This window comes from Bubalus kerabau, chromosome 8, assembly GCF_029407905.1.
Source record: "Bubalus kerabau isolate K-KA32 ecotype Philippines breed swamp buffalo chromosome 8, PCC_UOA_SB_1v2, whole genome shotgun sequence".
Lineage (NCBI taxonomy): Eukaryota > Metazoa > Chordata > Mammalia > Artiodactyla > Bovidae > Bubalus > Bubalus kerabau.
This window is the reverse complement of record NC_073631.1, coordinates 19,060,245-19,086,928: the sequence shown is the minus strand read 5'-3', so window position 1 is coordinate 19,086,928 and position 26,684 is coordinate 19,060,245. Positions and strand designations below refer to the sequence as shown.

At 43.6% G+C, this 26,684-nt stretch overlaps 1 protein-coding gene across 10 annotated transcripts in view; it reads left to right on the top strand.

Moving 5' to 3' along the window:
* ICA1 (islet cell autoantigen 1) overlaps positions 1–26,684 on the top strand; it is a 164,440-nt gene that overhangs the window by 124,748 nt on the left and 13,008 nt on the right. For 9 of the 10 annotated variants that reach the window (XM_055589842.1, XM_055589838.1, XM_055589833.1 and 6 more), the window contains 5 exons: positions 5,674–5,771; positions 8,271–8,323; positions 10,965–11,027; positions 11,137–11,169; positions 25,106–25,375. In XM_055589842.1, the coding sequence (XP_055445817.1) occupies positions 5,674–5,771; positions 8,271–8,323; positions 10,965–11,027; positions 11,137–11,169; positions 25,106–25,375 (517 nt within the window). The remainder of the gene's footprint in view (positions 1–5,673; positions 5,772–8,270; positions 8,324–10,964; positions 11,028–11,136; positions 11,170–25,105; positions 25,376–26,684) is intronic. The other variant, XM_055589837.1, reaches the window with a different exon arrangement.

Genomic DNA, 26,684 nt, shown 5'->3' with positions numbered 1-26,684 from the left:
CATTATGTAGCATGAAGCTTTTTCCAAAGTCCATCTCTTTCCACTGCAGTATGATGCCTTCTTAACACCAGTTTTCCATCTTATTTTAGAGAATAGATTGTGCTTATTTTTCTCTAATTTCACTGTCTAACTCCTTTGTTCTACAATTGGATTCAAGAGTACCTTCTCAGGCTAGATTAATTGTACCTCTTGTATAGTGCCTTTATAAATTTATAGCTGCATGGGTGGGGAGGACATGTGTGCTAAATATCCATAAATTATGTGCCTTGTACACATCATCATGGCCTCTGCTTTTTATTCCTCAGGTGCTACTAATTATACAAACACAAATGCACACATGCCCGAGTTCAGCATCTTTTCACCATACCTTGCTATTTTGAGCACTTTTATTTCCTTTGATAAACAATTGTTTGGCACCTTTATATACATATCATGTAATTAATGAGAAGTAGCCTAAGAAAATTAGAAGTCATAATTAAAGATTAGAGAAAATGTCACCCTCCTGTCAAACATTACATGTAGGTCGTTAGATGAGGGCTGGCTGCTGGTGTTTGCCTGTGAAATTTGTTTTGCTGAGTAGTTTTTCTTTCATTCAGATGAATGTTGCTCTTGCTTTTATTTTTCTAATACAGGAAGTAGTAACTCCCATTATTGTATTAAGCTGTTTCCTCTCTAAGACACTTTTGCAAGCTCGATCTGTGTGTTTCCTCTGTCATGCTGATCTTACATGTTGTGTGTGTGCTTCCTGAAACCATTTAGGCATTGATGGAAACTATTAGCATGTTAGTGTAACCGTAAGAGAGAAAGATTATTTGGTCTAGGACATTCCCTCCTTCACAGAGAACCTGTCTGTCTTACATGAGGCTGTATCACTTCTAATGGACAGTGCTTTTCACAAGCAATTTTAATGAAGGACCTAGAGGGTTTGGGGTTTAGAAACAGAATGCTTTGACATGTTATTTCTGGATATGGATGGGAAGGTGGCATCCATCAGTGATTCAAACTACTTCCATCTGATGTCTGCCTGGTCAGTAGAGTCAGCCAGGCCTCTGAGATTCCTTTTGCCTGAGCAGATGTTCGTGTCACACAGAAGATGCTGTCACCTCTGACTTTTAAGGATGCTGCAGGGTTAAGTGTTTTCAGCTGAGTTGTGGACTTGAAAATAATCTGAAGAATTCACCTCCAATCCCCTGCCCTCAGTTGGGCCTTTGTCATCAAACCTGGGAAAGAGTCGTGATTCACTGTGTATGTAGCGTATCCTGAATCGAACAGTCACACCCAGGAACTAATTTTGAGAGAGGAGGGCAGGCATGATTTGTCCTCCAAAGTGTTTCAGAGTTCCTCTCAGCCTCTTTATGTCTTCAATGTGTGCCATCTTTTGTAAGAAACAAGTTCCATATGTGGTAGTGTGTGGTTTTTTCCATTGCTCTGTAGAGGAACCTATAGTTTAGTTTGGTCTAAGTCTCTTTCTTAATACAAGAGATTCCTTCTGAAAATGTTCTAAAATTGATGGTGGTAATAATCGCACAACTGGGACTACACTGAAAACCGTTGAATTGTACACTTTAAATGAGTGAATTGTTGTGCATGAATTATATAGAGATAATACACACACATGAGTCTCCTTAGTTCAAAATTCTGATATTTAATAAACAAGCCCATGTGCTCAGTATTCATTTTGCTTATGATTTTACAAACCTTTTCATATTATTCCCCTGAGCCTTAGAATGTCCTAACTAAAGAGCTCTAATTTTTGCAGTTTAACCTTATGTACATTAATTTATCAACCAACAAGTGCATACCCAGTACCTCTCTTGAGTGACAACAACCAAATTGTTTTAAGGACAATGGTAATAGTAGGAAGAAAGGAGTGATTGTCACAGGAATTATTAATAATAAATTAAAGCAGCAATTGGAACTGTGGCCTTTCTGTGGGTGAAGAACAATAGTGACTTAACTGTGATTGTGGAGACAGGGAGCCAACAATTGAGTCCCTGCTAATGGCCCAACAGGGGCAGGGGTTGAAAAGAAGGAATAAGTGGTTTACATTACAAAGGGATTGTCTGAGAGCTGCTGGAGTGTGGTTCTGAGGGGAGGTCAGGCTGGAGACAGAAAGGATGATAACCGTGGAGCTGTCAAGGGCATCTCAGGGGCTTAGGCAAGCGCTGTGGCAGCTAGACGCGGCGGCTGAGAGGGCCGCCCTGGCCCCGCCAGCGCTGCTGGATACAAAGGAAACGCAGCGAGGAGATAACCGGAGCCAACCGGCAGGCCTGAACCAGCGTCCCAGAATCTAAAAGCGAGACGTGTAGCCATCAGAGCACTGGCTGGAAATTCTCCTGGCTTCACTTTGACCAGGGTTGAACCACTCTTTGGAGAACAAAACTTCTGGAAGCGGGGTGTGTGTGTGTGTGTGTGGTGTGTATGAATACAATGCCATGATTGGCAGCTCAACTGAAAAGAGTAAGTCCTTGACATCTGTTGAACTCCTCCTTGTGGTTGCACATTTCCACCATACACTTACACATGTGTGCCCAGCTTTTAGCAGACATTTCTGGTGGTGTGTGTGTGCATATAGAGAGAGACAGAAAGAGAGAATGCCCAGCGTGCAGCCCTTATCCCAGTTGCCTCATTTGTCCCAATGCTGCCCTCCACAGCATTCCCCTCCAGGCCAGGGTCGTGGATTCCATTTAGTTGTCATGTAGTGGAGAGATGGAAAAAGCAAACGAACATGAGGAAACTAATGGGGGGGAAATGTTAAGTAGTGAGGAATGTGAGTAAAGGAACAGTCTCCCTGTGTGACCCCTGTTGACCTCTTTATCCGGGTCTCGCGAGACTCTTCCTGTTGCCCCCTACACTACAGCCCAAACAAGCCAAGCTGTTTCTACCTCTTGGCCTCTGCAGAGGGGCCCCATGGTCTCCCTGAGCTGCCTGTAGCTGGCTCCTTTGCACCATTTAGCTCTCAGTTGAAATATCACTTCTAAAAGAGGACATTCCTGCAGACTATGATCAGTCAATTTCTAGCCCACTATTTCAGTTCTCTGCCTGGACCCACCACTTGCTGATAATTTTGTCTGTCTTGTGCGCCATGGATCCCCAGCACCCAAAACAGTACCTGGTCCTTGGTATGTGCTCAAACACCGCTAACTGAGTGTACTACTCTAAATGTCCAGGACTAGGGAATCGTTAAAAATGATGGCAGGGCTTTTTGGTTGTAGTTTATGCAAGAAAATGCTTCAGAACCCCAATCAGGGGACATAGATTGAAAGAGAATCTAGATTATTGACAAATGAACACACATTTATATTTTTAATTCAATATTAGTGTTTAAGATATAAAATCTTTCTTACATTCTGCACGGTAATTGCTTTGAACATGAAATGTCTATATAAATTGGTTAAGAGGACATCTCTGCTCTACAAAATATCTGCTATACAAAATAAAAATATCTACTATACAAACAAGGATTCCAATTATGTAAGTAGATGAGTATGAAAATAATCAGAAAGGAAATATATGAAAATAGTAACACAGTTTTAGGGAAATGGAATTATGAATAATTTTTCCTTTTTTCACTTTCCAAACATTCTACATGTGGTTTTGTCATTTTTCTAATTTAAAAAATATTTTTAAGAATGTTTGGCAAAACTAATACAGTGTTTGAGGTTTTAAAAATAAAAAAAAAAAGAAGAAAAAAAAGAAACAAAACCTAATATAAAATGTATATAATAAAATATTAATAAGACTATGTATCTACAGTTTGGAGATTGGCTGACTTTCTTGAATTTGGCGTGCTCAGTGAATGAGGCTTAATGGAAAATGGTAATGACTGGTCTGGGCTTTGCAAAAACTGATAGGACTTTGAGTATAAACAGGTAGGTAAAGAGAGTTTTTTAGACTTCCCTGGTGGCTCAGCAGTAAAGAATCCACCGCTAATGCAGTTCAATCCCTGGGTCTGGAAGATCCCCTGGTGAAGGGAGTGGCAACCTGCTCCAGTATTCTTGCCTGGAGAATCCCATGGACGGGGAGTTTGGCCAGCTCCAGTCCATGGGGTCACAAAGAGTAGTACACAACTCTTTGTTGTTAGCGACTAAACAACAACAACAAAAATAAAGAGCTTTTTAGGTTAAAGCAGCAGAATGAGCAAAGATTGGAAGAGAGCGACTTGCACACAGGAGACCAGGAGGGGAGAAGCCTAATTGAATGGAAAGTCTCTTGTGGTTGGTGGGAAGGCATTTGGAAGAGTAGGATAGGAACACATTTTAGAAGATCTTAAAACTTGCTCATGGAAGTTTAGAAATGGAAAGAAAGAAGAAAGTACTATGGGTTTGTGAGAAAAAGAGTAACATGATGACCTGGGCATTATAGGAAAAGTATTCTGGCAGGAGGGGTGACACCAGCATCCATCTGATGCCCATGAAAAGTGAAAGTGTTAGTCGCTCAGTCGTGTCTGACTCTTTGCAACCCCATGGACGGTAGCCCACCAGATTTCTTTCCCATGGGATTCTCCAGGCAAGAATACTGGAGCGGGTTGCCACTTTCTCTCCAGGGGATCTTCCCGGCCCAGGGATCAAACCTGGGTCTCCTGCATTGCAGGCAGATTCTTTACCATCTGAGCCACCAGGGAAGCCATAGCAGACTCCAAAATCAATCCCAGCTCTGCTCTGCCGAGACTCAGCCTTCAAACCATGTTCACCCAGCCCTCTGGTCATCCATTGGTGAATGAGAAGTAATTGCCTCCTCTGTGTGTGTGTCACGCTAGAAAAGTGAAGGATGAGAATGAGGGAGATGGGAACAGAGAGGTGAAGACCCAAAGGATGAGGACTTGGATTTTAATAGTTATAAGAATAGAAGCAGGATAAGTATCTTGAGATACTTCCTTGGTGTTTGAATTATAATTAGGGCCAGAAATAGAGATCTTTTGTGTAACTCACTATTCGGTTGTTAACAGGAATGTTTTGCTTTTTCAGGCTTTGTCACTGGTGTACAGTTCCTAGGCACTTGCTTTTTTTTAAAAAAACAAAAACAAAACTTTTCCTTAAATATTTAATAAATTTTAAGAACAGTCACTCAAAGAAATTATTTGCCAAAACAAGATGCTCACCCGTTCTTAATCTATGAAGATTTAGATGTACTTTCTCTGTCCACTCGTGGGAGTTAACTTATCAGACTATGTTAAGCCACTATTTTGAGTTTAAAAAAAAAAAGGGTGGGGCGGGGAGGGGAGGGGGAGTTTGTTTGCTCTTTTTTTTTTTTTTTTAATAAGCTGTTTTAGATTGCAAAATAGCAAACAAAATTAAAAATAAAATTGTCTCATCTTTGAGGGAGAGCAGACTTCTGTTCTGTCAGTGTGTGGGCTGCAGACAGAACAGAGTGTTTATCTTAGCTGCATGTTAAAGATGGAAAATAAAGTTAGCAATTGCCAACAGGCCTTCTTCTGAATAACTTATCACAAAAGGGAAAACATAAATCTAGTGACAAAACAACTCTCCTTTACAAGCTCATATTTCTTGGATAGGTCCGAGAACATAAAATTTCATTCCTGTTGACTTCATTGGTTCAAGGTTAACCTCCCTAAACATCTCATTCAAGGTTTGATGACTGGGTCCAGTGGCAGTTGAGTGTTTAACTGATGTTTCTTTTGCTTTTGTTTTCTTTCCCATTATCACAATCAAGAGCTTACAAGACCCTATGAGGAAGCTGGTGGAGAAAGAAGAAAAGAAGAGGATCGCCCAGCAGGAAAGTGCAGAGGCCGTGGCGGAGGAGCCAAGTCAGTAAGTAACCGCTCCTTCACTTGGCAAACCTTCCTTCCCACAGCTAAGGGCTCGCCTCCCTCCCTGGCCGAGTCTGCTGGGGTCTCTGGCACAGGGTGATGGCTTTCTTTCCTCAGTTCTCAGAGTAGATGTACTAAAACAGAGGCCAGACTCCTCCCCACACATATTCCTCTAGGCAGGGACCCACCTGTCCCGATAAGAGACCCATACCCAGGGTCTTTAGGAAGGGCGGCTTGAGAGGAGTTGACTGGGGCCAAAGAGGCAGGAGTGCCCAGGGCTCCTGGCCTGAGCCCCAGGCTCACACTCTCTGGGGTGCCTGGACCCTGTCTGTTCCTCTTGTCACCATCAGTTTTGAGGGCCTGTCCTAGATGGGAAATCCCCGGCTTCTCACTCACAGAAGGAAATAACCCATGAACTTGCTTCACAACACGTATAGCCCTCTGGGGTTCTCCTACACAAGTGTCGGGTTTTGACGTTTTGTTTTCTACATACAGACCTTCCGTTTTCTCTTCTGTGAAGCAGAGAGCAGCTTTGAGGGTAGGAAGTGACTCTCCATCTTGATTTCTTGCCTCTTTGTAGAGAAGGCACCTCCAGTCATTTCAAATACTTTGAAAGATGAACTTTTCCACATACATGGTGCATAATTCCTAACCTCATACAGCAAGGAGGAGGTTTCAATGTGAACCTATGCTTTTTCTGGTGAGATGTCACAGCCCGTGAGAACTGGCTGACCTGGGAAGGCAAAGGAGTTCGCCTGACCTCCATTCACTCTTCCTTGTCCACACAAAAAAGTTTAGATGACAATCTTGTGGTAACACAGGCTTACATTTCTACTGGGTTTCAAAATAAGTTCAGATAGATCTTTTTTGTCCAGCAGAAATATTTGCTGCCTATAGTGGCCCTCTAATTTTAAAGCGAATACAAGAAAATGTGTTTTTTGCAAAACAAAGGCAATTTTTTATTGTAGGAACAACTATAGAATGTGGTCTGAATCTAGTACAGTTGACTCTTTTAGGTGGAAGCAGTTTAACCTATTACTAGTAGTAATGGTAATCTGGGCTTCCCGGGTGGCTCAGATGGTAAAGAATCTGCCTGCCATGCAGGAGACCTGGGTTTGATTCCTGGGTCGGGAAGATTCCCTGGAGAAAGGAATAGCAGTCCATTCCAGTATTCTTACCTGGAAAATTCTACGAACGAAGGAGCCTGACAGGCTATGGGTGACACAGAATCTGACAGGACTGAGCAACTAACACACAATGGTAATCTAACTGCCATTTAGTGAACACCTGCTGCTGCTAAGTCGCTTCAGTCGTGTTCAACTCTGTGCGACCCCATAGACGGCAGCCCACCAGGCTCCCCCGTCCCTGGGATTCTCCAGGCAAGAACACTGGAGTGGGTTGCCATTTCCTTCTCCAATGCATGAAAGTGAAAAAATAAAGTGAAGTCGCTCAGTTGTGTCTGACTCCTAGCGACCCCATGGGCTGCAGCCCACCAGGCCCCTCCGTCCATGGGATTTTCCAGGCAAAAGTACTGGAGTGAACACCTACTGTGTACTAAACACAATGTCGGGTGTTTTCTTCATGTCATCTCAGCTCATTCTCATGATGCCCCTCCGTGTGATCAAGGTAGGCTTTTCCCTGTTGTGTTAATGATGGAAGCGAGGCTCAGAGAGGTTAAAGGTCTGCCCACAGCCCCTGGATAGTAAGGGGTGGGGCCTGGAGTGAGTCCTGGTGCCTTCCTTTCACTTGGTGTTACTGCAGTTAAAATAAAGCATTAACTTTTACTCAGAGAGGAAGAACCACCCAAGATGGTGTTGATTGGTTTTAATTAATTTCATATTTATTCATTATTTTAGTACTTCCTCTTTAAAGCTCAAGAAGTATAACCCAGTAACCATTTTAATGACATTGAAAATTTCATAAGAATTTTGTTCAGAAATGGTAGGTAAAGTGAACCACTGTGCTAGGAGGGAGGTTCAGAGACACCGGCTGGATCTCAGGACCGTGAAGTGTCTCTGCCGTGATCCTACCCATGAGTAGTGAGAGTTCAGTAGGCAACAGTCTTGTGAATTTGAGAGTGATCCTGCTTTTAGCCTTATGTACAGTAATTTAGCTAAACTCCTGAGGTCTCTTCTTCTGTAACTACAGAATCAGAATAAACACTAACTTGTCCATCAGTTTTTTAACTGTGTTTTTAAAAATGATAGTAATTACCTATCTTTGTTATACCTAAGTACCCACTTAGATGTTTATGGAATATGTGCCTTAGCATGAAACCAAATCCAGATGTTAAAATACTACTAACTACCTTTAGTACAGGGACAGGAGAAAGTCAGCAAATTTATTTCTTCTTTCAAAAATGTATAGCATGTAAATGGCTATATGTTCATATTTTATGTGTGTGTAAGTACAATAATAGATATTGTACATAAAATCTGACTCTGTCATAAGTATGACATTTTCAGAACAATATTACTAAACTTTGTTTTTTAATTTTAAGGTTAATTTCACTAGAGGATGAAAACCAGCACAAGGAATCCTCTAGTTTTAAGAGTAAGTTTTGATTTTTTTTTTTTCAGAATTGCTTCTGAAATACTACTGCACAATAGCCGACTCATATTCTTTTCTGTCAAACTCCTTCTAGACCTTTTTATTTCCAACTGAAAAAAATTATGTATTTACTTTCCTTCTTAAGAGTTTAAAGTTCAAATATCAGTGCTGTTGACCCCATAGTATTATGGAGAGAGGCTGTGTATTTTGAACGAAAAAACAGCCATCATTAGTCATTTCAGCAGCAGCCTGTTAGGGGGGCATCACAACTGAGACTCGACAGAGAGATGTTTGCTTTACAACAGGTGATAACATTGCTGCGTTACCATTACGAGCTGTAGCTGACGTTTGGGCTGTGGAGACGGTCGTGATGAGATCACATAATGACATTGGGGGGGTTTGATTTCCGCTGTGTCATGGGGTGGGTGCTGGTCCTTGTTGGGAATCCGATGGGAGGGCTCGGACTCTGCTCTTCCAGGTAGTTCCTGGGCCTGCTCTGTACTAGTGAAGTGTAAAAGCGAAGTGCTAGTCGCTCAGTCCTGTCCAGCTCTTTGTGAGCCCCTGGACTGTAGCGCGCCAGGCTCCTCCTCACTGAGGGACACCAGATGCCGGGGGCGCACTGACCCTCCTCTGATCCTGAGGGATCACAGCGCTTGTGACCCAGACACTGTGCTGGGCAGGGCTTGTCAGCGGCCCCCTCTTTCATCGGCAGTTCTCTCATAAGGAGCACAGAGTCGGGTTGAGTGTGATGGAGCTCTCGGGATGGAAAACTGAGTCTTTCACTGGGACTCGAATCCTTGGAGATGAAGGGACCAGTCTTATATAGTGGGGAGAGATCTGAAATGACCTCAAGTGCCCGTTCAGCCTGGCCCTCCCAGGACACACCTGTCTCCAGTCTGCTCCGTCATCTCCCGGAGACTGGAAAGGCAGAGTACACCCTGGAATCCCCCCTCCCTTCCATCTTTTTCCCAGGCTTTGTCTTCCTTCCATCTTTCTTCCTACTTTTCCAACCACGTCGTCTGCTTTATTCTCCTTCTTCTCCCATTTGACTGCTTCGTTTGCTTTTCCTCATCTGTCTTTGAACAGGAAAAACAAACTGTCACCGTTCTGCCTCCGCAGCTTGACTTCCTGTCATCCTTTCATACTTGTTTGCCTTCCCTTATGCATGTCTTTGTTCATTTGTTCAGCACATGTTTGTCTGTGGCGGGCTCTGGGTGTTCAGTGGTAGATCTTCCAACATGGGGTGAACTATTACACAAGTTACTGGGTAGCTCCAACTTGGGTGAGAGCTACAAGGGCTGTTTACAGGTATTTGTGATTGGGAGCCCTCACCCGTTTGAGGGCATTGGGGAATTATCTCAGTCAAGGCTATTGCAACACCTGTCAAAGCAAAAGAAACAGCCTGAGTGAAGACTGTGAGCCAGGGAGAACCAGGAGAAGGTCCGAGAAACAAGGTCCTAAAGCATGAGGGAGGGAGGAAATGGTAGAAGAAGGCAGAGAGGCAGGCTAGCCATGTAAGAGTTCTCTGAACAGTATTGATCCACACCCACCAACCTCAGGATCATGCAAGGCCCATAGCCTGAAACCTGTGGGAATCTTTAGTTGAACAGGAAAATTTTAGTTTTGTGGAAGCATGTAAACTCCAGTTTATTATGTTTGTATTCAAGGCATTTATACTACATGTGACAACACAGGGGGATGCAGTTTTCTCTTTGTGGACTATATTCACTTGCCTATGGGAGTTGCGTAATATTTTGAGATTGTACCTGTCGATCACCCTGTTTCATACATACATAGAATGGAAGCCATTATAAAGAAGTGCCATCTGCCTTTTATTCTGGGACTTGTAGAAAGTCTAATGTACATATGAGCAAACCAAGTTTTAAGGCTGTGCTGTTGTGTACACACACTTTGTTAGGCAGAAGGGAAAAGAGTTCCTACATGTTCCTTGCCCCCACACATGTATAGACACCTCCATTAGCAGCATCCCCCACCAGGGTAAATAATCAGTGAGCCAACATTGACATATCATTATTACTCAGGTTCCATAGTTTACATTAGATGTTGTACAGTATGTAGGTGTTCACAAAGGTATAATGGCACATATCCATCATTACAGTATCATGCAGAGTGGTTTCACTGTCCCCAAAATCCCCTGTGACTTCACCTATTCGTCTTCCCCTCCCCCAACTAGCAACCGCTGGTCTTTTCACTGTCGCCATTGTTTTGCTTTTCCCAGAACGTCACATGGTTGGAATCTTGCTGTGTAGCCTTTACAGGTTGGCTTCTTTCACCCAGTAATCTGCCCTTTTATTTTAGCCAGGCCCATGTGACTGAGGTTCATTAGCCCCAGCAACTTGTCGTCAGGCACTTAAGTCACACATGTGTCCCTGGAAGGAGAATTGTTAGATCAGTGGCATATAGTTTTTCTACCAAACAAAGCGAGGATTCAGGGCAGTTAACTCAGCATTCATTGAGAGCCAGTTGCTTGAGTAAAATGTCAGCTGAGGACCCCTGCTCCTGCCTGAGGGAGTTTCCAGATACATTTGTTCCTGAAGCATGTGCTTACCTTATACCACGTTAGTATATGAACTGCACACCTTTCTGAAGTGGTGATAACCAAATGCATGTGTTTTATTTACAGCCGAAGATAGAAAAAGTGTTTTATCTGCCTTAGACAAAAGCTCTACACATAATGCATGCTCAGGTAATCCAGATTAAGGAAAACAACTCAATTTTAGTAATTTGACTCAAACTCCTTACAAAATAAACTGACATAATTTTCTTTTCTTTCTTCTCCTTTAATGAACCTGTAGATGAACTTTTAGACATGAAACCCGAGGAAGGTGGTAAGATTTATGCATTTCTATGGGGTTACAATTTTTTTAATATTTTAAATACTGTGGTTACATGCAGGCAAATGCAATTTTTATCTTTTGAATAGCTTTGCATTCCCAAGCAATTGTTTTTAGGTAACTGCCATTTGTCTTTATGAAGTGAAGTAAAGTGAAAGTTGCTCAGTTGTGTCTAACTCTTTCCAACTCCTCTGTCCATGGGATTCTGCAGGCAAGAATACTGGAGTGGGTTGCCATTCCCTTCTCCAGGGTATCTTCCCAACCCAGGGGTCAAACCCAGGTCTCCTGCATTGGAGGGAGATTCCTTACCATCTGAGCCACAAGGGAAGGCCTAGTGACTTTAAATATCCTCATGCACAAAGAGTATGTGCAGATCCATTATCATTATAATGTTCAAACCAGTAAAGCTAAAAGGTGCTACGTCAGAGATTGTATGCGGGAGTAGAAAAAACATGGCTTTCAGAATCAGACAGACCTGACTTTTGAATATGGTTCTCTTATAAATAATCTCTATGGCCTTAAGTAACTTGCTTCATCCTTAAACTCTTTTAGCTCAGTTATTCTCGTTTGTAAACTGGAACCAGTAGCAACAGTCTTGCTGGGTTACTCTCAGGTTCAAAGATCAAGTATGCAAAGGGTCTTTCATATCTCTGACACAGAGACACTCTCTAAATGGTAAGCAGTTGAGATGTGGGATTAGAAATGTTGCCCTGCTGGGACTTCCCTGACAGTCAGTGGTTAAGACTCCGAGCTTCCACTGTAGGGGGCATGGGTTCAATTCCTGGTTGGGGAACTAAGACCCCACATGCAGCACATGGCATGGCCAAAAATAAACAAATAAATAAATAGATTATAAATTATGAGTTTATGTAATTTTCAAAAAGAAAAAAATCTAATTATGAAAAAAATAAAAAGAAATATTGCCATGCTGATGCGCAGTGCTCATCTTCACTGAGCCTTAGTTAAATGCAAAGGGAAAGCTTGCTGGCTAGGTCCCACATCCCAGTTCCCCAGACCTAAAAGTCATTTACTGAGTAGCCCCTCACAGGAGATTCCACAACTGTGGGTCTGGATGAGACATGCCTAGTTTTAAGTGATCCCAAGAAATTGAGTGTTTTCAGCTTGCTCATAGCATTTGCTTTTCATCCTACCAAGAGTCTCCTCCTGATTTACCATGGGTCCAAAATATCCCTGAGATTGTCATCCAAATTCTAGAGTATCTCTTGCCCCAGGGGGTTGGCATACAGTCTGCCCTGGACTGACAGGTTTCTTTCAGGACTAGAAGTGGGCCAAGATATCCTGATGGCCCCAGTTACCTAGGGCCGACAACTTTCTCTACCCAGTCTTTGCTTGATTTGGATTTAGTTCCCAGAGTGTGAGAGGAGAGAGTCTGGGAAACAGAGGACACTGGTTAAAGACTTTTTCAAAATTGGAAAGGCAACACAACTCTAGCATTAAGTTTCCAGGGCTTAAAAAAAAAAGTTTCCAGGGCTAAGGAATATAAACTTCAGTGCAGAAACCTGCTTTCCTTATTAATTTTTCACTCCACTGTGCAATATTTCATGAAGGTCCATGTGTATTTTATCAGAATGTCTACTTATTTGTGAATGTTGAAATCACATAAGATTATGAAAGTAAAAAAGCAAGTAATAATGCAGATTGCCATTACATGGCCTATGTTTTCATAAAATCACTTCTCCCTTGGCTTAAGGATAGAATTTTGATGAAATAAAGGTGTTTTCAAACAAATTAATTTTTGGAGGAGGAAATAGTTCAGTCTTACAAACTGAGATAAAGATAATAACGTAAGAAGTAATAGGTACCTCCTACCTAGTTTTAGCAAGTCTTTACAGTTAACGGATTATTCATACAGAAGCTTCAACTTATTTTGATAGGAATATGCTTTCTCTTATTCCCAACCTCTTGTTTATATAGCTTGTCCTTTGTTTTTATTATCTCCTACTTAATTTCATTATTTTAATAAGCATAATTTTTGAGTAGGTGGTGTCTTCACATTAGTGCAAAAAACAAAATGATAATAAAAATATATACAGGAAAAAAACAAACCTCTCACCCACATTACTGCTACCCACCCTTCTATCTGTTCCAACATACCCTCCCCTCTTGCATCCCTCCAGTGTTTCTTTCCACAAACACAAGCACATTTGAGTCCACAGTTTCATGTTTCCCCACTTCTTACAAAAAAAATTCTTGCTTTTGATTTTGATTTTTTTTTTAACTTGGTCATAGCAGTACATGGCTAACCCAGTAGCCATGCATTTCTTCTCAGAATTTAGTCAGAAATGCTCCTTTCCAAGATACAGTCATGAGCTTCTTCCATCCCATGGGCCAAGATTCACTGGAATAAGATTGCTATCTTTCTCCTTATTTAAAACAACTTCCACACCTCATTGGTTTAAAGGTACAATCTTTGTTTCATCGAATTACAGCTCATAGGCTTTTTTTTTTTTTTTTTTTTGAGCACTCCATTTAATTCTGAAGATAAAGAGATGAACGTGCTCTTCCTCAAACTGTGTACTCATTCTCAGGCATAAAAATGTATTTACAAGTTTTCTTGGTTAAATGCAGTTTGACATAATTTCTCCTTTCCCTGTATCACTGCCAGCCCACAAAGCCCTCCTTGAGTCACGAGCCATTCTTTCCCTCTATCTACTTCTTCTGCATCTGCAGCCCCTGGGGTAGCATCAGCTTAAAAATTAACATAGCCCCAAGTATAAAATATTCCCTCAGTGTACAAAGAACTTGAGGTGATGGAAGAAGAGAATGCTCTTAATTAGTTGACTTCCAAATATGTGCCCTTTGGAAAACTGCCAGAAGAACCAAATCTCAATTTAAAATGCTGGTTGTAGTATGTAAGACATTAAACAATCAAGAGTTAAAAAGAGCCTAATCCAGGGAAGGCTGACTTTATAGGACTGGCGGTGGGGCGGTAAGCTCTAGCACCCTGCTACATGGGGGCCCGTTCACTCTCAGTGGTGATTCTGTTCAACAAGTCAGTCCTGGTGCAATGTTGTCAGAGAGCAGACCGCTTCTGACAACAGCAAGGACGCAATTCCCCAGGAACCATGGCCCAGAAAATCATTCTGACTGAGTGTCATAGTGAAATGTGTTTTCTCCTATTAAATAGATAATGAAATTAGAAGATGCTTGCTCCTTGGAAGAAAAGCTATGACAAACCTAGACAGCATATTAAAAAGCAGAGGTAACAATTTGCCAACAAAGGTCCATTAGTCAAAGCTGTGGTTTTTTCAGTGGTCATGTATGGATGTGAGAGTTGGACCATAAAGAAGGCTGAGCACCAAAGAATTGATAGTTTCAAACTGTGGTGCAGGAGAAGACTCTTGAGAGTCCCTTAGACTGCAAAGAGATCCAACCAGTCAATCCTGAAGGAAATCAACTCTGTGTATTCACTCTAAGGATTGATGCTGAGGCTGAAGCTCCAATACTTTGGCCACCTGATGCGAAGAGCTGACTCATTGGAAAAGACCCTGATGCTGGGAAAGATTGAGGGCAGGAGGAGAAGGGGACGACAGAGGATGAGGTGGTTGGATGGCATCACTGACCCAATGGACATAAGTCTGAACAAACTCCAGGAGATGGTGAAGGACAGGAAAGCCTGGCGTGCTGCAGTTAATGGGGTTGCAAAGAGTCAGACACGAGTTAATGACTGAACAACAACAAATAGATAATGTAATGGAAAACCAATATTTGGCCGGTTTATACAAACATTTCAAGTGAAGAAGAACTGAGTTACAGTTTGAAATACTTGGAAGTGGCTCTGAAATCACCTTGTGACCACATGTGACGATCCTTAGCCTGAATTCATGGGTTATAACAGGTAGAACTTCCAGATGTTCAAGCTGGTTTTAGAAAAGACAAAGGAACCAGAGATCAAATTGCCAACATCCGCTGGATCACCGAAAAAAGCAAGAGGGTTCTAGAAAAACATCTATTTCTGCTTTATTGACTATGCCAAAGCCTTTGACTATGTGGATCACAATAAACTGTGGAAAATTCTGAAAGAGATGGGAATACCAGACCACCTGACCTGCCTCTTGAGAAACCTATATGCAGGTCAGGAAGCAACATTTAGAACTGGACATGGAACAACAGACTGGTTCCAAATAGGAAAAGAAGTATGTCAAGGCTGTATATTGTCACCCTGCTTATTTAACTTCTATGCAGAGTACATCATGAGAAACGCTGGGCTGGAAGAAGCACAAGCTGGAATCAAGATTACCAGGAGACATATCAATAACCTCAGATATGCAGATGACACCACCCTTATGGCAGAAAGTGAAGAGGAACTCAAAAGCCTCTTGATGAAAGTGAAAGAGGAGAGTAAAAAAGTTGGCTTAAAGCTCAACATGCAGAAAACGAAGATCATGACATCTGGTCCCATCACTTCATGGGAAATAGATGGGGAAACAGTGGAAACAGTGTCAGACTTTATTTTTCTGGGCTCCAAAATCACTGCAGATGGTGATTGCAGCCATGAAATTAAAAGACGCTTACCCCTTGGAAGGAAAGTTACGACTAGATAGCATATTGAAAAGCAGAGACATTACTTTGCCAACAGAGGTCTGTCTAGTTAAGGCTATGGTTTTTCCAGTAGTCATGTATGGATGTGAGAGTTGGACTGTGAAGAAAGCTGAGAGCCGAAGAATTGATGCTTTTGAACTGTGGTGTTGGAGAAGACTCTTGAGAGTCCCTTGGACTGCAAGGAGATCCAACCAGTCCATTTTGAAGGAGATCAGTCCTGGGTGTTCTTTGGAAGGAATGATGCTGAAGCTGAAACTCCAGTACTCTGGCCACCTCATGCTAAGAGTTGACTCATTGGAAAAGACTCTGATGCTGGGAGGGATTGGGGGCAGGAGGAGAAGGGGACGACAGAGGATGAGATGGCTGGATGGCCTCACCAATTCAACGGATGTGAGTCTGAGTGAACTCCGGGAGTTGGTGATGGACAGGGAGGCCTGGCATTCTGCGATTCATGGGGTCGCAAAGAGCCGGATATGACTGAACGACTGAACTGAACTGAACAGGTAGAAATCTTGTGTTCCTTAAAGTTGGGCCAAGAAAAATAACTCTCAGATAACTGAACAGAAAGTGATGGCATAAAGCAGAAGAGAGTTCCATCCACTCAGCTCACCTAAGTCTCCTAACTTGGTTTCATCCAAAAGATCCCTCTCTCAGATGGGACTGGCTGAATGAATTTTAGAATTTTTTGATTGTTCATATTACAGTTAAAATGTTTGTCTTCGGCTGCTTCCTCGGTTTCCATACCTGATCCTTGCGATTCTGAATTCTGGCCAAACTTCAGAATGACTGAGAGCCTCACTCAGTAGGTCTGGATAAGGAGCTGTAGCCTGAATCAGTAACACGTGTTTCTGTCCCTGCCCCAGGTCTTTCCCAGTCATTCAGAAGGGTCTCCTCTGTGCGTGTGTGTGTGTGTGCATGCGCGCGCCAGTCGTGTCTGACTCTTTGTGACGCCATGTGCTGTCGCCCACCAGGCTCCTCTGATGTTCCAGCAAGACTACTAGAGTGGGTTGCCATCTCCTTCAGGGGATCTTCCTGACCCAGGAATTGAATCAGAGTCTCTTGTGTCTCCGGCATTGGCAGGCAAATTGTTTACCAGCTGAGCTTCCTGGGAAGCCCCTCCTATACTTACCCATGTATGTGTAGCTGTCTAGGGATCTGACTGCTTCCTCACAGCTATGTCTTTTCTCATAAACTTTCCCTTCTCCCTGTCTTCCTCAGTATCCTATGGAGAACTGCTGGATTGCTTCCTTTCATGAGCTAATGGTGCACTTTTTAAACCAAGTGCTGTTCTTATTTGATCACCTCATAGTCTGGAGTGTTCTGTGTAGATTTACCCATGCTCCAGGCATCAAGTTTTCTAGTAAGATTGCTTACTTGTTAAATTCTAACTTTACAATGGAGGACCAGGCTTGGGGATCATGAAAAAGTATTTCTGAGTGTCTACTCAAGGTCTAGCATTGTTGGGGTTTTTTTTTTCACTCGTGGAGGAGGGATTTTTTTTTGTTTTATTTTTTGTTTGACATGTGTGTGTTTGTGGGTGTGTGTGTCCCAGAGAGTGGGTGCAGTGGATTTTCCTCCATCTGCTAGCTATTATTATCCATGTCTTTTTTCACCAGAAGGGAGATTTTAGAAGTATTCTTGAATTCTAAGCAAGTACAGTTTCTTCCCAGAGCCTTTTATAATGAAGACTATTTTTCTTGTTAGTTTTCTAAGGTGGTTTCCTACCCATCTTCGTCCCGTGCTGTCTTCTGGGTGATGTGAGGATAGTGTTGGTGTTTGGGGTTTTTCATGTGTGTTTCAAGCGTGAGGCCTTTACAATTAGTCATAACGCTGAGAGCGGGGAGCCAGGAGCAAACCCGAGCGCCTTCCTGTTTCACACGCAGATGAAGGGAACTGCCGTGACATTTATCTGTTTGCTTTCCTGTGCTCTCATTTTGGGTCTGTGTACTCATGTTTCCATCTTCTGTGCTCCTAATTTCTGCTGAGGTCATGAAACTCGGTATGATTTCAGAAATGTCACCTGAGTGGGCAGTCACCCTTTTCCCACCTTAGTTTTCTGTCACCCACAGTCTGAACACTAGCGCTGCCTCTGAATGTCAGTTTTCACTCGTTGAAAACTCACTGGGTCAGAATCAGTGTTCCTAAGGAATGTTTTTGCAGAGACATGGGGTTTGATTTTTGAAGCCTTGGGCAGAGCAAGGCAAAGATGACGAGAGGGTCTGTCATCTTGGCCATTCTGTCATGATGCCTGCAGCCAAGAATTTTGCCTAGCAGCCGGTGGAGCTATATGACCTTAGAAACCCTACAGACTTTATGAAAATTTAAATATTTCCTTATATATGGGATCCTTAATAGGCTCTGAAGTGTGCAGCACTGAGAAAACATCTTGACCTGTGAGCCAGGGGTCCCCAGCCAGATAATCCATAACTAATAAATTATATGACCTTGAGGTCATCTAGCCTGGGTCTCTCTTTCCTCATATATAAAATGAGTTTGAGGAGATGATTTATAAGATCCTTTCAGAGTATGACTCTTCCCTTTGGGCATTTCACTGGGAAAACAGCAGGTTCCTAGATGGGAAGATGGGGGAGTATGTGTGAAGAACGGCAGACAGAAGAGTGTTGCTGAACCACAGGCTTCCCTGAAGGCAATGTTGGTGAGCTGTGGAAAGGGCTACCTTAGAGCTTGACTGCAGAGGTCCTGAGCCCACGATAAGGAGCATCACTTCACTCAGCAATCAGAGGGGGCCATGGATGTTATTTGAGGAAGGGAGTAATAACCTCACAGCTGAATTAAGCAAAAGTATACAGCCAGAGGGGCTTCCCAGGTGGCACTAGTGGTAAAGAACCTGCCTGTTAATGCAGGAGACACAAGAGACCCAGATTTGATACCTGGGTCAGGCAGATCCCCTGGAGGAGGGCATGGCAACCCACTCCAGTATTCTTGCCTGGAGAATCCCATGGACAGAGGAGCCTGGCAGACTATGGTCCACAGGGTCTCAAAGAGTCAGACGTGACTGCAGCAACTGAGCATGCACATACACACATACAAAGGGAGAGTGTCTTTTATGGAACCCCACCAGGCTCAGCAGTGGGCCAGCCCCTAAAGGCCCCCAGGCTGGAATCTGTCATCAGAGTTTCAGAAAAGCATTTGGAATTGGAGACAGGGGCTTGAGACTGTTCCCAAGTGACACTAGAACCAGGAGAACACATAAGATCTTCTATGCAGAGAATGTAGGGAAGAGAGAGGTGATTGCTTAGGAGGAAGTCTCAAGGGCAACCAGAGTAGGACGAGGCGGCAGGGAAAGTATAGTCAAGAAGACAGGAAGACATCCAAGAGAGCCACTTCCCGGGGACCCCAGGAGACGACAGCATTTCCAGAGCGGGCAGTAGTGCAGAGTGCTGAAGAGACCAAAGCAGCCTCAGAATAGGGGCTTGGAACTTGCCACGAGGGTCTCACTGCTAACCTTCAAGAGGGCCACCTCAGTGTAGAGCAGGGCCAGGAACTTGATTACAGATAGACCCAGAAAGGGTGCTAACAAAGTCACGCGGGTGGCTGTAGAAGGAAGAAGAAACTTGAACAGTGACTTGACAGGAGGCGGTGGGTAAAAAAGTGAAAGTGGAAGTGTTAGTCTGCTCAGTCACATCCGACTCTTTGTAATCCCACGGACTATAGCTTGCCAGGCTCCTCTGTCCATAGACTTCTCCAGGCAAGAATACTACAGTGGTTGCCATTTCCTTCTCCAGGGGATCTTCCTGATCCAGGGATTGAACCCAGGTCTTCTGCATTGCAGGCAGATTCTTTACCGTCTGAGCCACCAGGGAGGTGTTGGGGGAGACTGCAGTATCAAGTGAAGATTGACACTGTTGGAGTGTGCACAGACTTGAGGCCAGGGAGAAGCCTTGGAGGATGAATGAGTACAGATGCTAGAGTTGGAATAATGCTGGGGTGGAGCAGGCTTCCCAACACGGGGAGAGTACAGCGGGGACAGATGTCGCAAAGGAAGAGGGGTGCATGAGGAGTCATAGAGTTGGAGGCCAAGCAGTGAGAATTGGGATATGTCACACGTGTTGGCCTTTATGTTTGTAGTCGTACCTGTTTACTGCTGGGAAGGTAAACATGGAGACTTGAGGAGCTAGCAAGGGCATGAAGGGGGCTTGGAGGCGTATCTGTGGATTTGGCACCTGCGATCTCCACCACCTTTGTTCATTCTTTAAGACAAAGGCAGATAGCCTTTGTGGCTCAGTGGTAAAGAATCCACCTGCCAGTGCAGCAGACACAGGTTCGATTCCTGGTCCAGGAGGATCCCACATGCCGCAGAGCAGCTCAGCCTGTACACCGCAACTGCTGAGCCTGCGCTGTAGAGCCCGGGAGGCGCAAGTTCTGAGCCCACGTGCCTAGAGTCTGTACGCCACAAGAAAAGCTACTGCAGTGAGAAGCCTGTGCATTGCAACTAGAGATTAGCCCCTGCTCGCCACAGCTAGAGAAAAGCCCGCACAGCAATGAAGACCAAGCCAAAAATAAATAAATAAAATCATTTAAAAAAAAAAAAAGACAAAGACAGGATGGGGCTCAGAAAGCCAGGATTGGTACTTGCTCGCCTGCAGGGGTGGAAGCTCTGACTCCAGCTGTAGCCCTCACCGGCTTCTTCTCGTGTCTAGCTGTGTTCTCATTTTCTCACAGTTGAGTTGAATTATTTCCAAAGAAAATGATAGCATGATTCTTAAGAGCCGACTGACTAGTGTTATTTTTCAAGTCTTGACTTGTCTGGTTACAGACCTAAACCTGAACTTTTCTATTGGTAATTATGTTTTTCTTACAAGTGATGTATAGTCATTTCAAGCATCTTAATTATCAGGGCAATAATTGGGAGGTTTCCCTGCTTTCTGGTTCAAGTCAGTGTCAGTTTCATTGCTTTCAGCTAACAAATTTTCTTAAAAGAGAAAACAGCCACAGTATAGCCTGCTGTAACTGCTAAATAACCAGGACACTAAGTAACAGGCCACATTCAGTGGTTTTGTGTGTGTGTGCGTGTATGTGCATACTCAGTCATGTCTGGCTCTTTATGACCCCATGGACCCTCCAGGCCCCTCTGTCCGTGGGATTTCCCAGGCAAGAATGTTGGAGTGGGTGGCCATGCCCTTTTCCAGGGGATCTTCCCGACCCAGAGACTGAACCCTGGTCTCTTATGTCTCTGGCATTGGCAGCCGGGTTCTTTATCAGCTGAGCCACCAGGGAAACCCCCTTTCAATTGAAGAGCTCTATTCAAAACCAGTTCTGGACAATAACATCCTCCCCATGGGTCCTTTTTTCATTTAGTCACTAAATTTGCATTGGATAGGATAGATTATTAGTCAGGAATCATTTAGTTGGAAGTAACAAATTCTTCTTGGAACAGTTTAGCTTTAATATGAAAAGAAAATAGAAGAACATATGGATATTGGTCCATGTAGCTGAGGATACACAGGGGTGGATTGACTTCAAGAAAGGCTGGATCTGCCTGGATTGGGAGGGAAGTTTGGGGGAGAATGGATACATGTATATGTATGGCTGATCCCTTCACTGTTCACCTGAAACTATCACATTGTTAATCGGCTATACCCCGATACAAAATAAAAAGTTTTTAAGAAAAGAAAAGCTGGATCCAGGGGCTTAAAGAGTGTTGTCAGGATTCTCTTTCTAACTCCCAAAGTTTCCATCCCTGTTTGGTTCCATCATCACTGAGAGCCTCAACTCTGCATCCCTAGAACTTAGAATCCCAAAGAAGAGAGCCCGTCTTCCTCCCAGCTTCCATCTTCCAAACTCAGGGAAGCCCCTGGCTTGTGCCCACCCCTGAGCCAGTCACCATGGCCTGAGCAACAAAGAACTCTGCTGAGCCTAGGTCACGGGTCCACCTGGGATGAAGCGGTGAGGCATCTTACGTGGTGTCTCACCAGGATGAGGAGGAGCAGGGGTCTCCCCAGAGAGAAAGTAAAGAGGGGGAGGAAAGGGATGCTAAGTTAGCAAAACCACAGAGGGCTACTCTAGATACCATCTCACACAGCATAAACAGTAAACACAAAGGTAGAGCTTTTCCAGGCTGTGGTTGGGTTTTTTTTTTTTTAATTGGAGAATAGTTGCTTTACACTGTTGTGTTAGTTTCTTCTGTATAGCAAAGTGAACAACTATGTGTATGTGTAATATATATATATATATGTACATATATATATATCCCTCTTCTTTGGATTTCCTTCCCCTTTAGGTCACAGGCTGTAGTTATTTTCGAAAGGCTCTCCAAGTGTATTATTTGTTGTTGCTCATGCTGGTCACGATCTTCCCTGGATTGACATCTAGATGAAAGCAAGGGAGGCTGTAAAGTGACTTTGGGAGGAATACGCACAATTCTGAGTGCTCCCTTAAAGTCCTCTCTCCCTCTAGGGTCTAGACATCACCTTGAATTGGTTCCAATAAAGGGGATTTGGTTCAGCAATCATCTGGTTTCAGTCAGGCCAGAAAGGAAACCATGAGAAAAGGTTTGGGCAATTAGGTCCAACTGAAAGTAGGAAGTACTGAGCTTTGCGAAGTGAATGTGTGTAACAAGGGTGATGCTGAGAGAGACTGAAGAGAGAAGTGGGAAGGGACGCCCAGATGAGTGTTGGCGGACACGCCCTGTCACAGCCAAGGCTCCTTCCTCCGCTCCCAGCGGTGAGGCCCTCGCCTCTCCTGCCGGGCCCTTCCCACCTTGAGCAGGCCTGGGTGGTTCCTGAGCGCCCCCGTCGCCACAGAACCATCTCGGAAGTTGGCATAATAAAATGCCATCTTCCTCCTCTTCTCACCACCACACCCACAGGCTAGATCTTGGTGCAAACCTCTGTGATAACACAAACAGGAGAATGCTGAAATTAGACAGCTGTCCAAATATGGTGATCCTTCGCCACTATTTTTAAACCACACTGATATGAAAGTGCCTGTATTCCTCCTCCCCCACCCGCCATGTATAGACAGTCTGCTCAGCACACTCCAGATCTCCCCAATCTTTCTACAAAGTGTGGTTGCAAATAGATCCAATAAAACCAACAGAGATAAGAGCTTTATTTAATTCACAAGTGAAGACTTTAAAGAAGTATCTCATATATTTGAGGAAAACCTCTTAATCTCACTGTGAAAGTATCAGCATTAAAATCTAGCTCAGAGAAAATATAAATCATGATTGTTCCTTCTCTTCATGACTTAACAACAGAAATGTTTATAGTTTCCAAGTGGCAGTTAGATATGACAACATGGCCAGAGTTAATAAACCTATCAGTTCTTAGTTTTTAAACTATGTAGAAAACTCAATGAAAAGTTATAAGATTCATGATCATTAATGCCTCCACTTTACCTGTGCTCACGATTTAGTATTTTGTCAGTGTTCATATGGTAAGAATCAGTCTCTTCTTTAAAGTCTTTCTTCTGGACCAGGAGTGAGGTTTAAGATATATTCCTTGTGATCTTCCTGAGGATATTCCAAAGTGGACATTATTAACATTATAATTTTACAGATGAAAAAACAGAGGCCCAGAGGGGGTAAGGATCTCAAGCGAGTCGCACAGCAAGGAAAGGGTGGTCCAGTGTCCACCCCTCTGGTCCAGCCAACCCTTCCGGGCTGCGTCTTTGGCCTGTGAAACTCATCCTTTACTGCTTTGCCCTGTTTTCCTGTCATTTTCACTGCTGCCTTCAGGCAAACCAGATTCACCTTTCCTTTGCTTTATGCAGTTGCGGTGCCACAAAGGAGACGGGAAGAGGACATCTTTCTTGGTCACTGTTAGACTTCCTGACACCTCTGCTCCCCCCGCTTGCCCCACTTACACTAAAACCAGTTTACTGACACTGGATGTGGTAAAGGAAAGTACAGCGTTTATTGGAGGGCCAAGCAAGGAGGATAGGCAGTTCATGCTCAAAAAGCCCAAACTCCATGATCCCTTTTAGGGAACAGGTGTGGGTTGCAGGGTGCCTCTGATCATCCTGTCTGCTGGTCGGTCTGGGCTGTGATGCGGCTCCCCTCCTCAGGCCAGATGGCAGGGCAGGCTTCAGCTGTGGATGCAGGGCTTCTGTGGGAAGATTCAGGAAGCTACAGAAACCAGAACTAAGATCTCCAACATGCCTTCAGGCCTGGCTTTGTTTCATATCCCAGAAATGTATTGATAGTAAGTTTGTTTTTATCTTAAGGAGACACCAAAACTCTATAGAGTTTTTATGGAAACTATTTGAGCTTCCCTGATGGCTCAGCTGGTAAAGAGTCCACCTGCAATGCAGGAGACACAGAAGATGTGGGTTCGATCCCTGGGCTAGGAAGATTCCCTGGAGGAGGAAATGGCAACCCACTCCAGGATTCTTGCCTCGGAAATTCCATGGACAGAGGAGCCTAGTGGGCTACAGCCCAGGGGGTCACAAAGAGTTGGACGTGACTGAGCACATATCCATGCATCTATTTCAATGCAATTCTACTGATGCTCAGAAATTGGACTTGCTTTGAAGGAAAGGAAATGCGGGAGAACTAAACAAGGATCTTCTTGCTCCACTTGCAGTAAAGCCAATTTACTGACACTGGATGTGGTGAAGGAAAGTACAGCATTTATTGGAGGGCGAAGCAAGGAGGATAGGCAGCTCATGCTCAAAAGGCCCAAACTCCATGATCCCTTTTAGGGAACAGGTGTGGGTTGCAGGGTGCCTGATCAGCTCGTGTACAATTGTCTGATTGGCTGATGGTGAGGTAACAGGGTGATGTTTCAGGAATCTCAGTCATCATCTGGTTCCAGCCTAAGTGCTGGTGGTCAGCACATAGTTAACTTCCTCCACTGGGTGGGAGTTTTAGTATCTGCAAAACAACTCAAGGATATGGCTCAGGATATTATCTATATAGCCCTTGAGGATAAACTGAATGTCCTTGACTTTGTTTTATGACTAAGCTATTATGATTGGGTTGACTAAAAAGTTGTTCGGGTTTTTCTGTAAGACAGTATGGAAAAACCCAAACAAACTTTTTGGCCAACCCAGGGTCTTGTTTCATTATTCTTTGTTTCTGTTTCATTTTTGTGTTTTTTAACTTCTCTGGTTAAATTTGCTCTTTGGTGCTCTGGGAAGGCCTTGGAAGCTTAAACTTTTTTACAAGCAAGAGGCTTGGGGGTCATAGGGGGAGAGGGCGTTGTCTCAACAGGAAGGCCACACAGGATCGTGCTTGCTTTCAGTGGGAAATTTCTCAAGGGCTGTAATAGGGTTAATTTATATTTTGATTAACTTTAAAAAAAAAAATCTAGCTGGTCTGTCTCAGCCCAGCACCTACAACATCTGTTCCCTAGAACCCAAGCCTGTGGGAGTGATGTGTTTTGTGCTCTGTTACTTCAATCAGCTTGCCTGGGCCCAATGGCAGGGACCCCAGAACCTGAAGGTGCTGACAAAGATGACCTGCTGCTGTTGAGTGAAATCTTCAACGCTTCCTCCCTGGAAGAGGGCGAGTTCAGCAAAGAGTGGGCTGCCGTGTTTGGAGACGGTCGGCTGAAGGAGCCAATGCCCACTGCGGCCCCAGGAGAGCCGGACCCCAGGCCCCAGGCAGGCTCAGGATTCCTTCCTTCACAGCTTCTAGATCAAAACATAAAAGACTTACAGGCCTCGCTGGAAGGTACGGACCACAGGGCTTGTAATGGGGGTGGGGGTGGTGGGGGTGGTGATATAGTGTTTGTTTGTTAATCCAAAGACCTGTTTTTCTTTTTTTATTTATTTTTTTTTTACTTTACAATATTGTATTGGTTTTGCCATACATCAACATGCATCCACCACGGGTGTACATGTGTTCCCCATCCTAGATGTCCATCAGCAGATGAATGGATAAGAAAGCTGTGGTACATATACACAATGGAGTACTACTCGGTCATTAAAAAGAACACATTTGAATCACTTCTAATGAGGTGGATGAAACTGGAGCCTATTATACAGAGTGAAGTAAGCCAGAAAGAAAAACACCAATACAGTATACTAACGCATATATATGGAATTTAGAAAGATGGTAATGACAACCCTGTATGTGAGACAGCAAAAGAGACACAGATGTATACAACAGTCTTTTGGACTCTGTGGGAGAGGGAGGGGGGGATGATTTGGGAGAATGACCTATTTTTCTTTATCTTCTTTTTTGTGTTTTCTAACTTTTATCTTATATCCAGTGTCTTTTATTTTTTGTTTTGTTTTTGTATTTTTATGTCCATTGACTTTAGCTGAAGCTTCAGAATCACATTCTAGCCTTAAGATGCATATTAGGGTTTAAAATCCTCTTCTTTGCATAATTTTCTCTCCATGGTAACACTTCCTATTAATCAAAGGCTAGAGGGGTGGTCCTCAGTCTTCCTGTCTTACTTTGATTTTAGGCTTTTTCATGGCACCCTTGAGGGATTCAGAGCGCCTTCACAGTTGTGGCCTATTCACGTGGCCATTCCTGCCTGGCCAGTGCCCTAGCTGAGTTCTCCCATATACTCGTGAGACAACGTTCCCATAGACATGGGGCTTTCTGGGTGCTTCTTCCCTCTCCCACCATGGCCCACCCCTTTCCTGAGTATGCCCTCAGCTCAGCCATTCCTGTTCTGCCTGAAACACATGGCCCAACAGAAACAGAGTTTTCACACTGATCAAAAGTGATGAGACACCTTGGTAAGGATTCAAGGTACCCCAAAGCTCACCAGCAGCTCACATGCTAGTTCAGAATTATTGATGTGTGGAGCAGATTGATTTTGAGTGCAGAAACTAACACTCAGGTTGAAAGTTAAATTTTTAAGTTGGAGTTTCTAAACAAACAGACCTTGAGAAGGAAACCATTTTAGTATCTGAAGGCTTTTTTGCTCTTTCCATGTTTTAATTATAAGGCAAGAATTGCTGTTCAGAAGTTCTCAAATTGTTTTGATTTTTCCATGAATTTAGGTTATCTCCTTAATACAGCA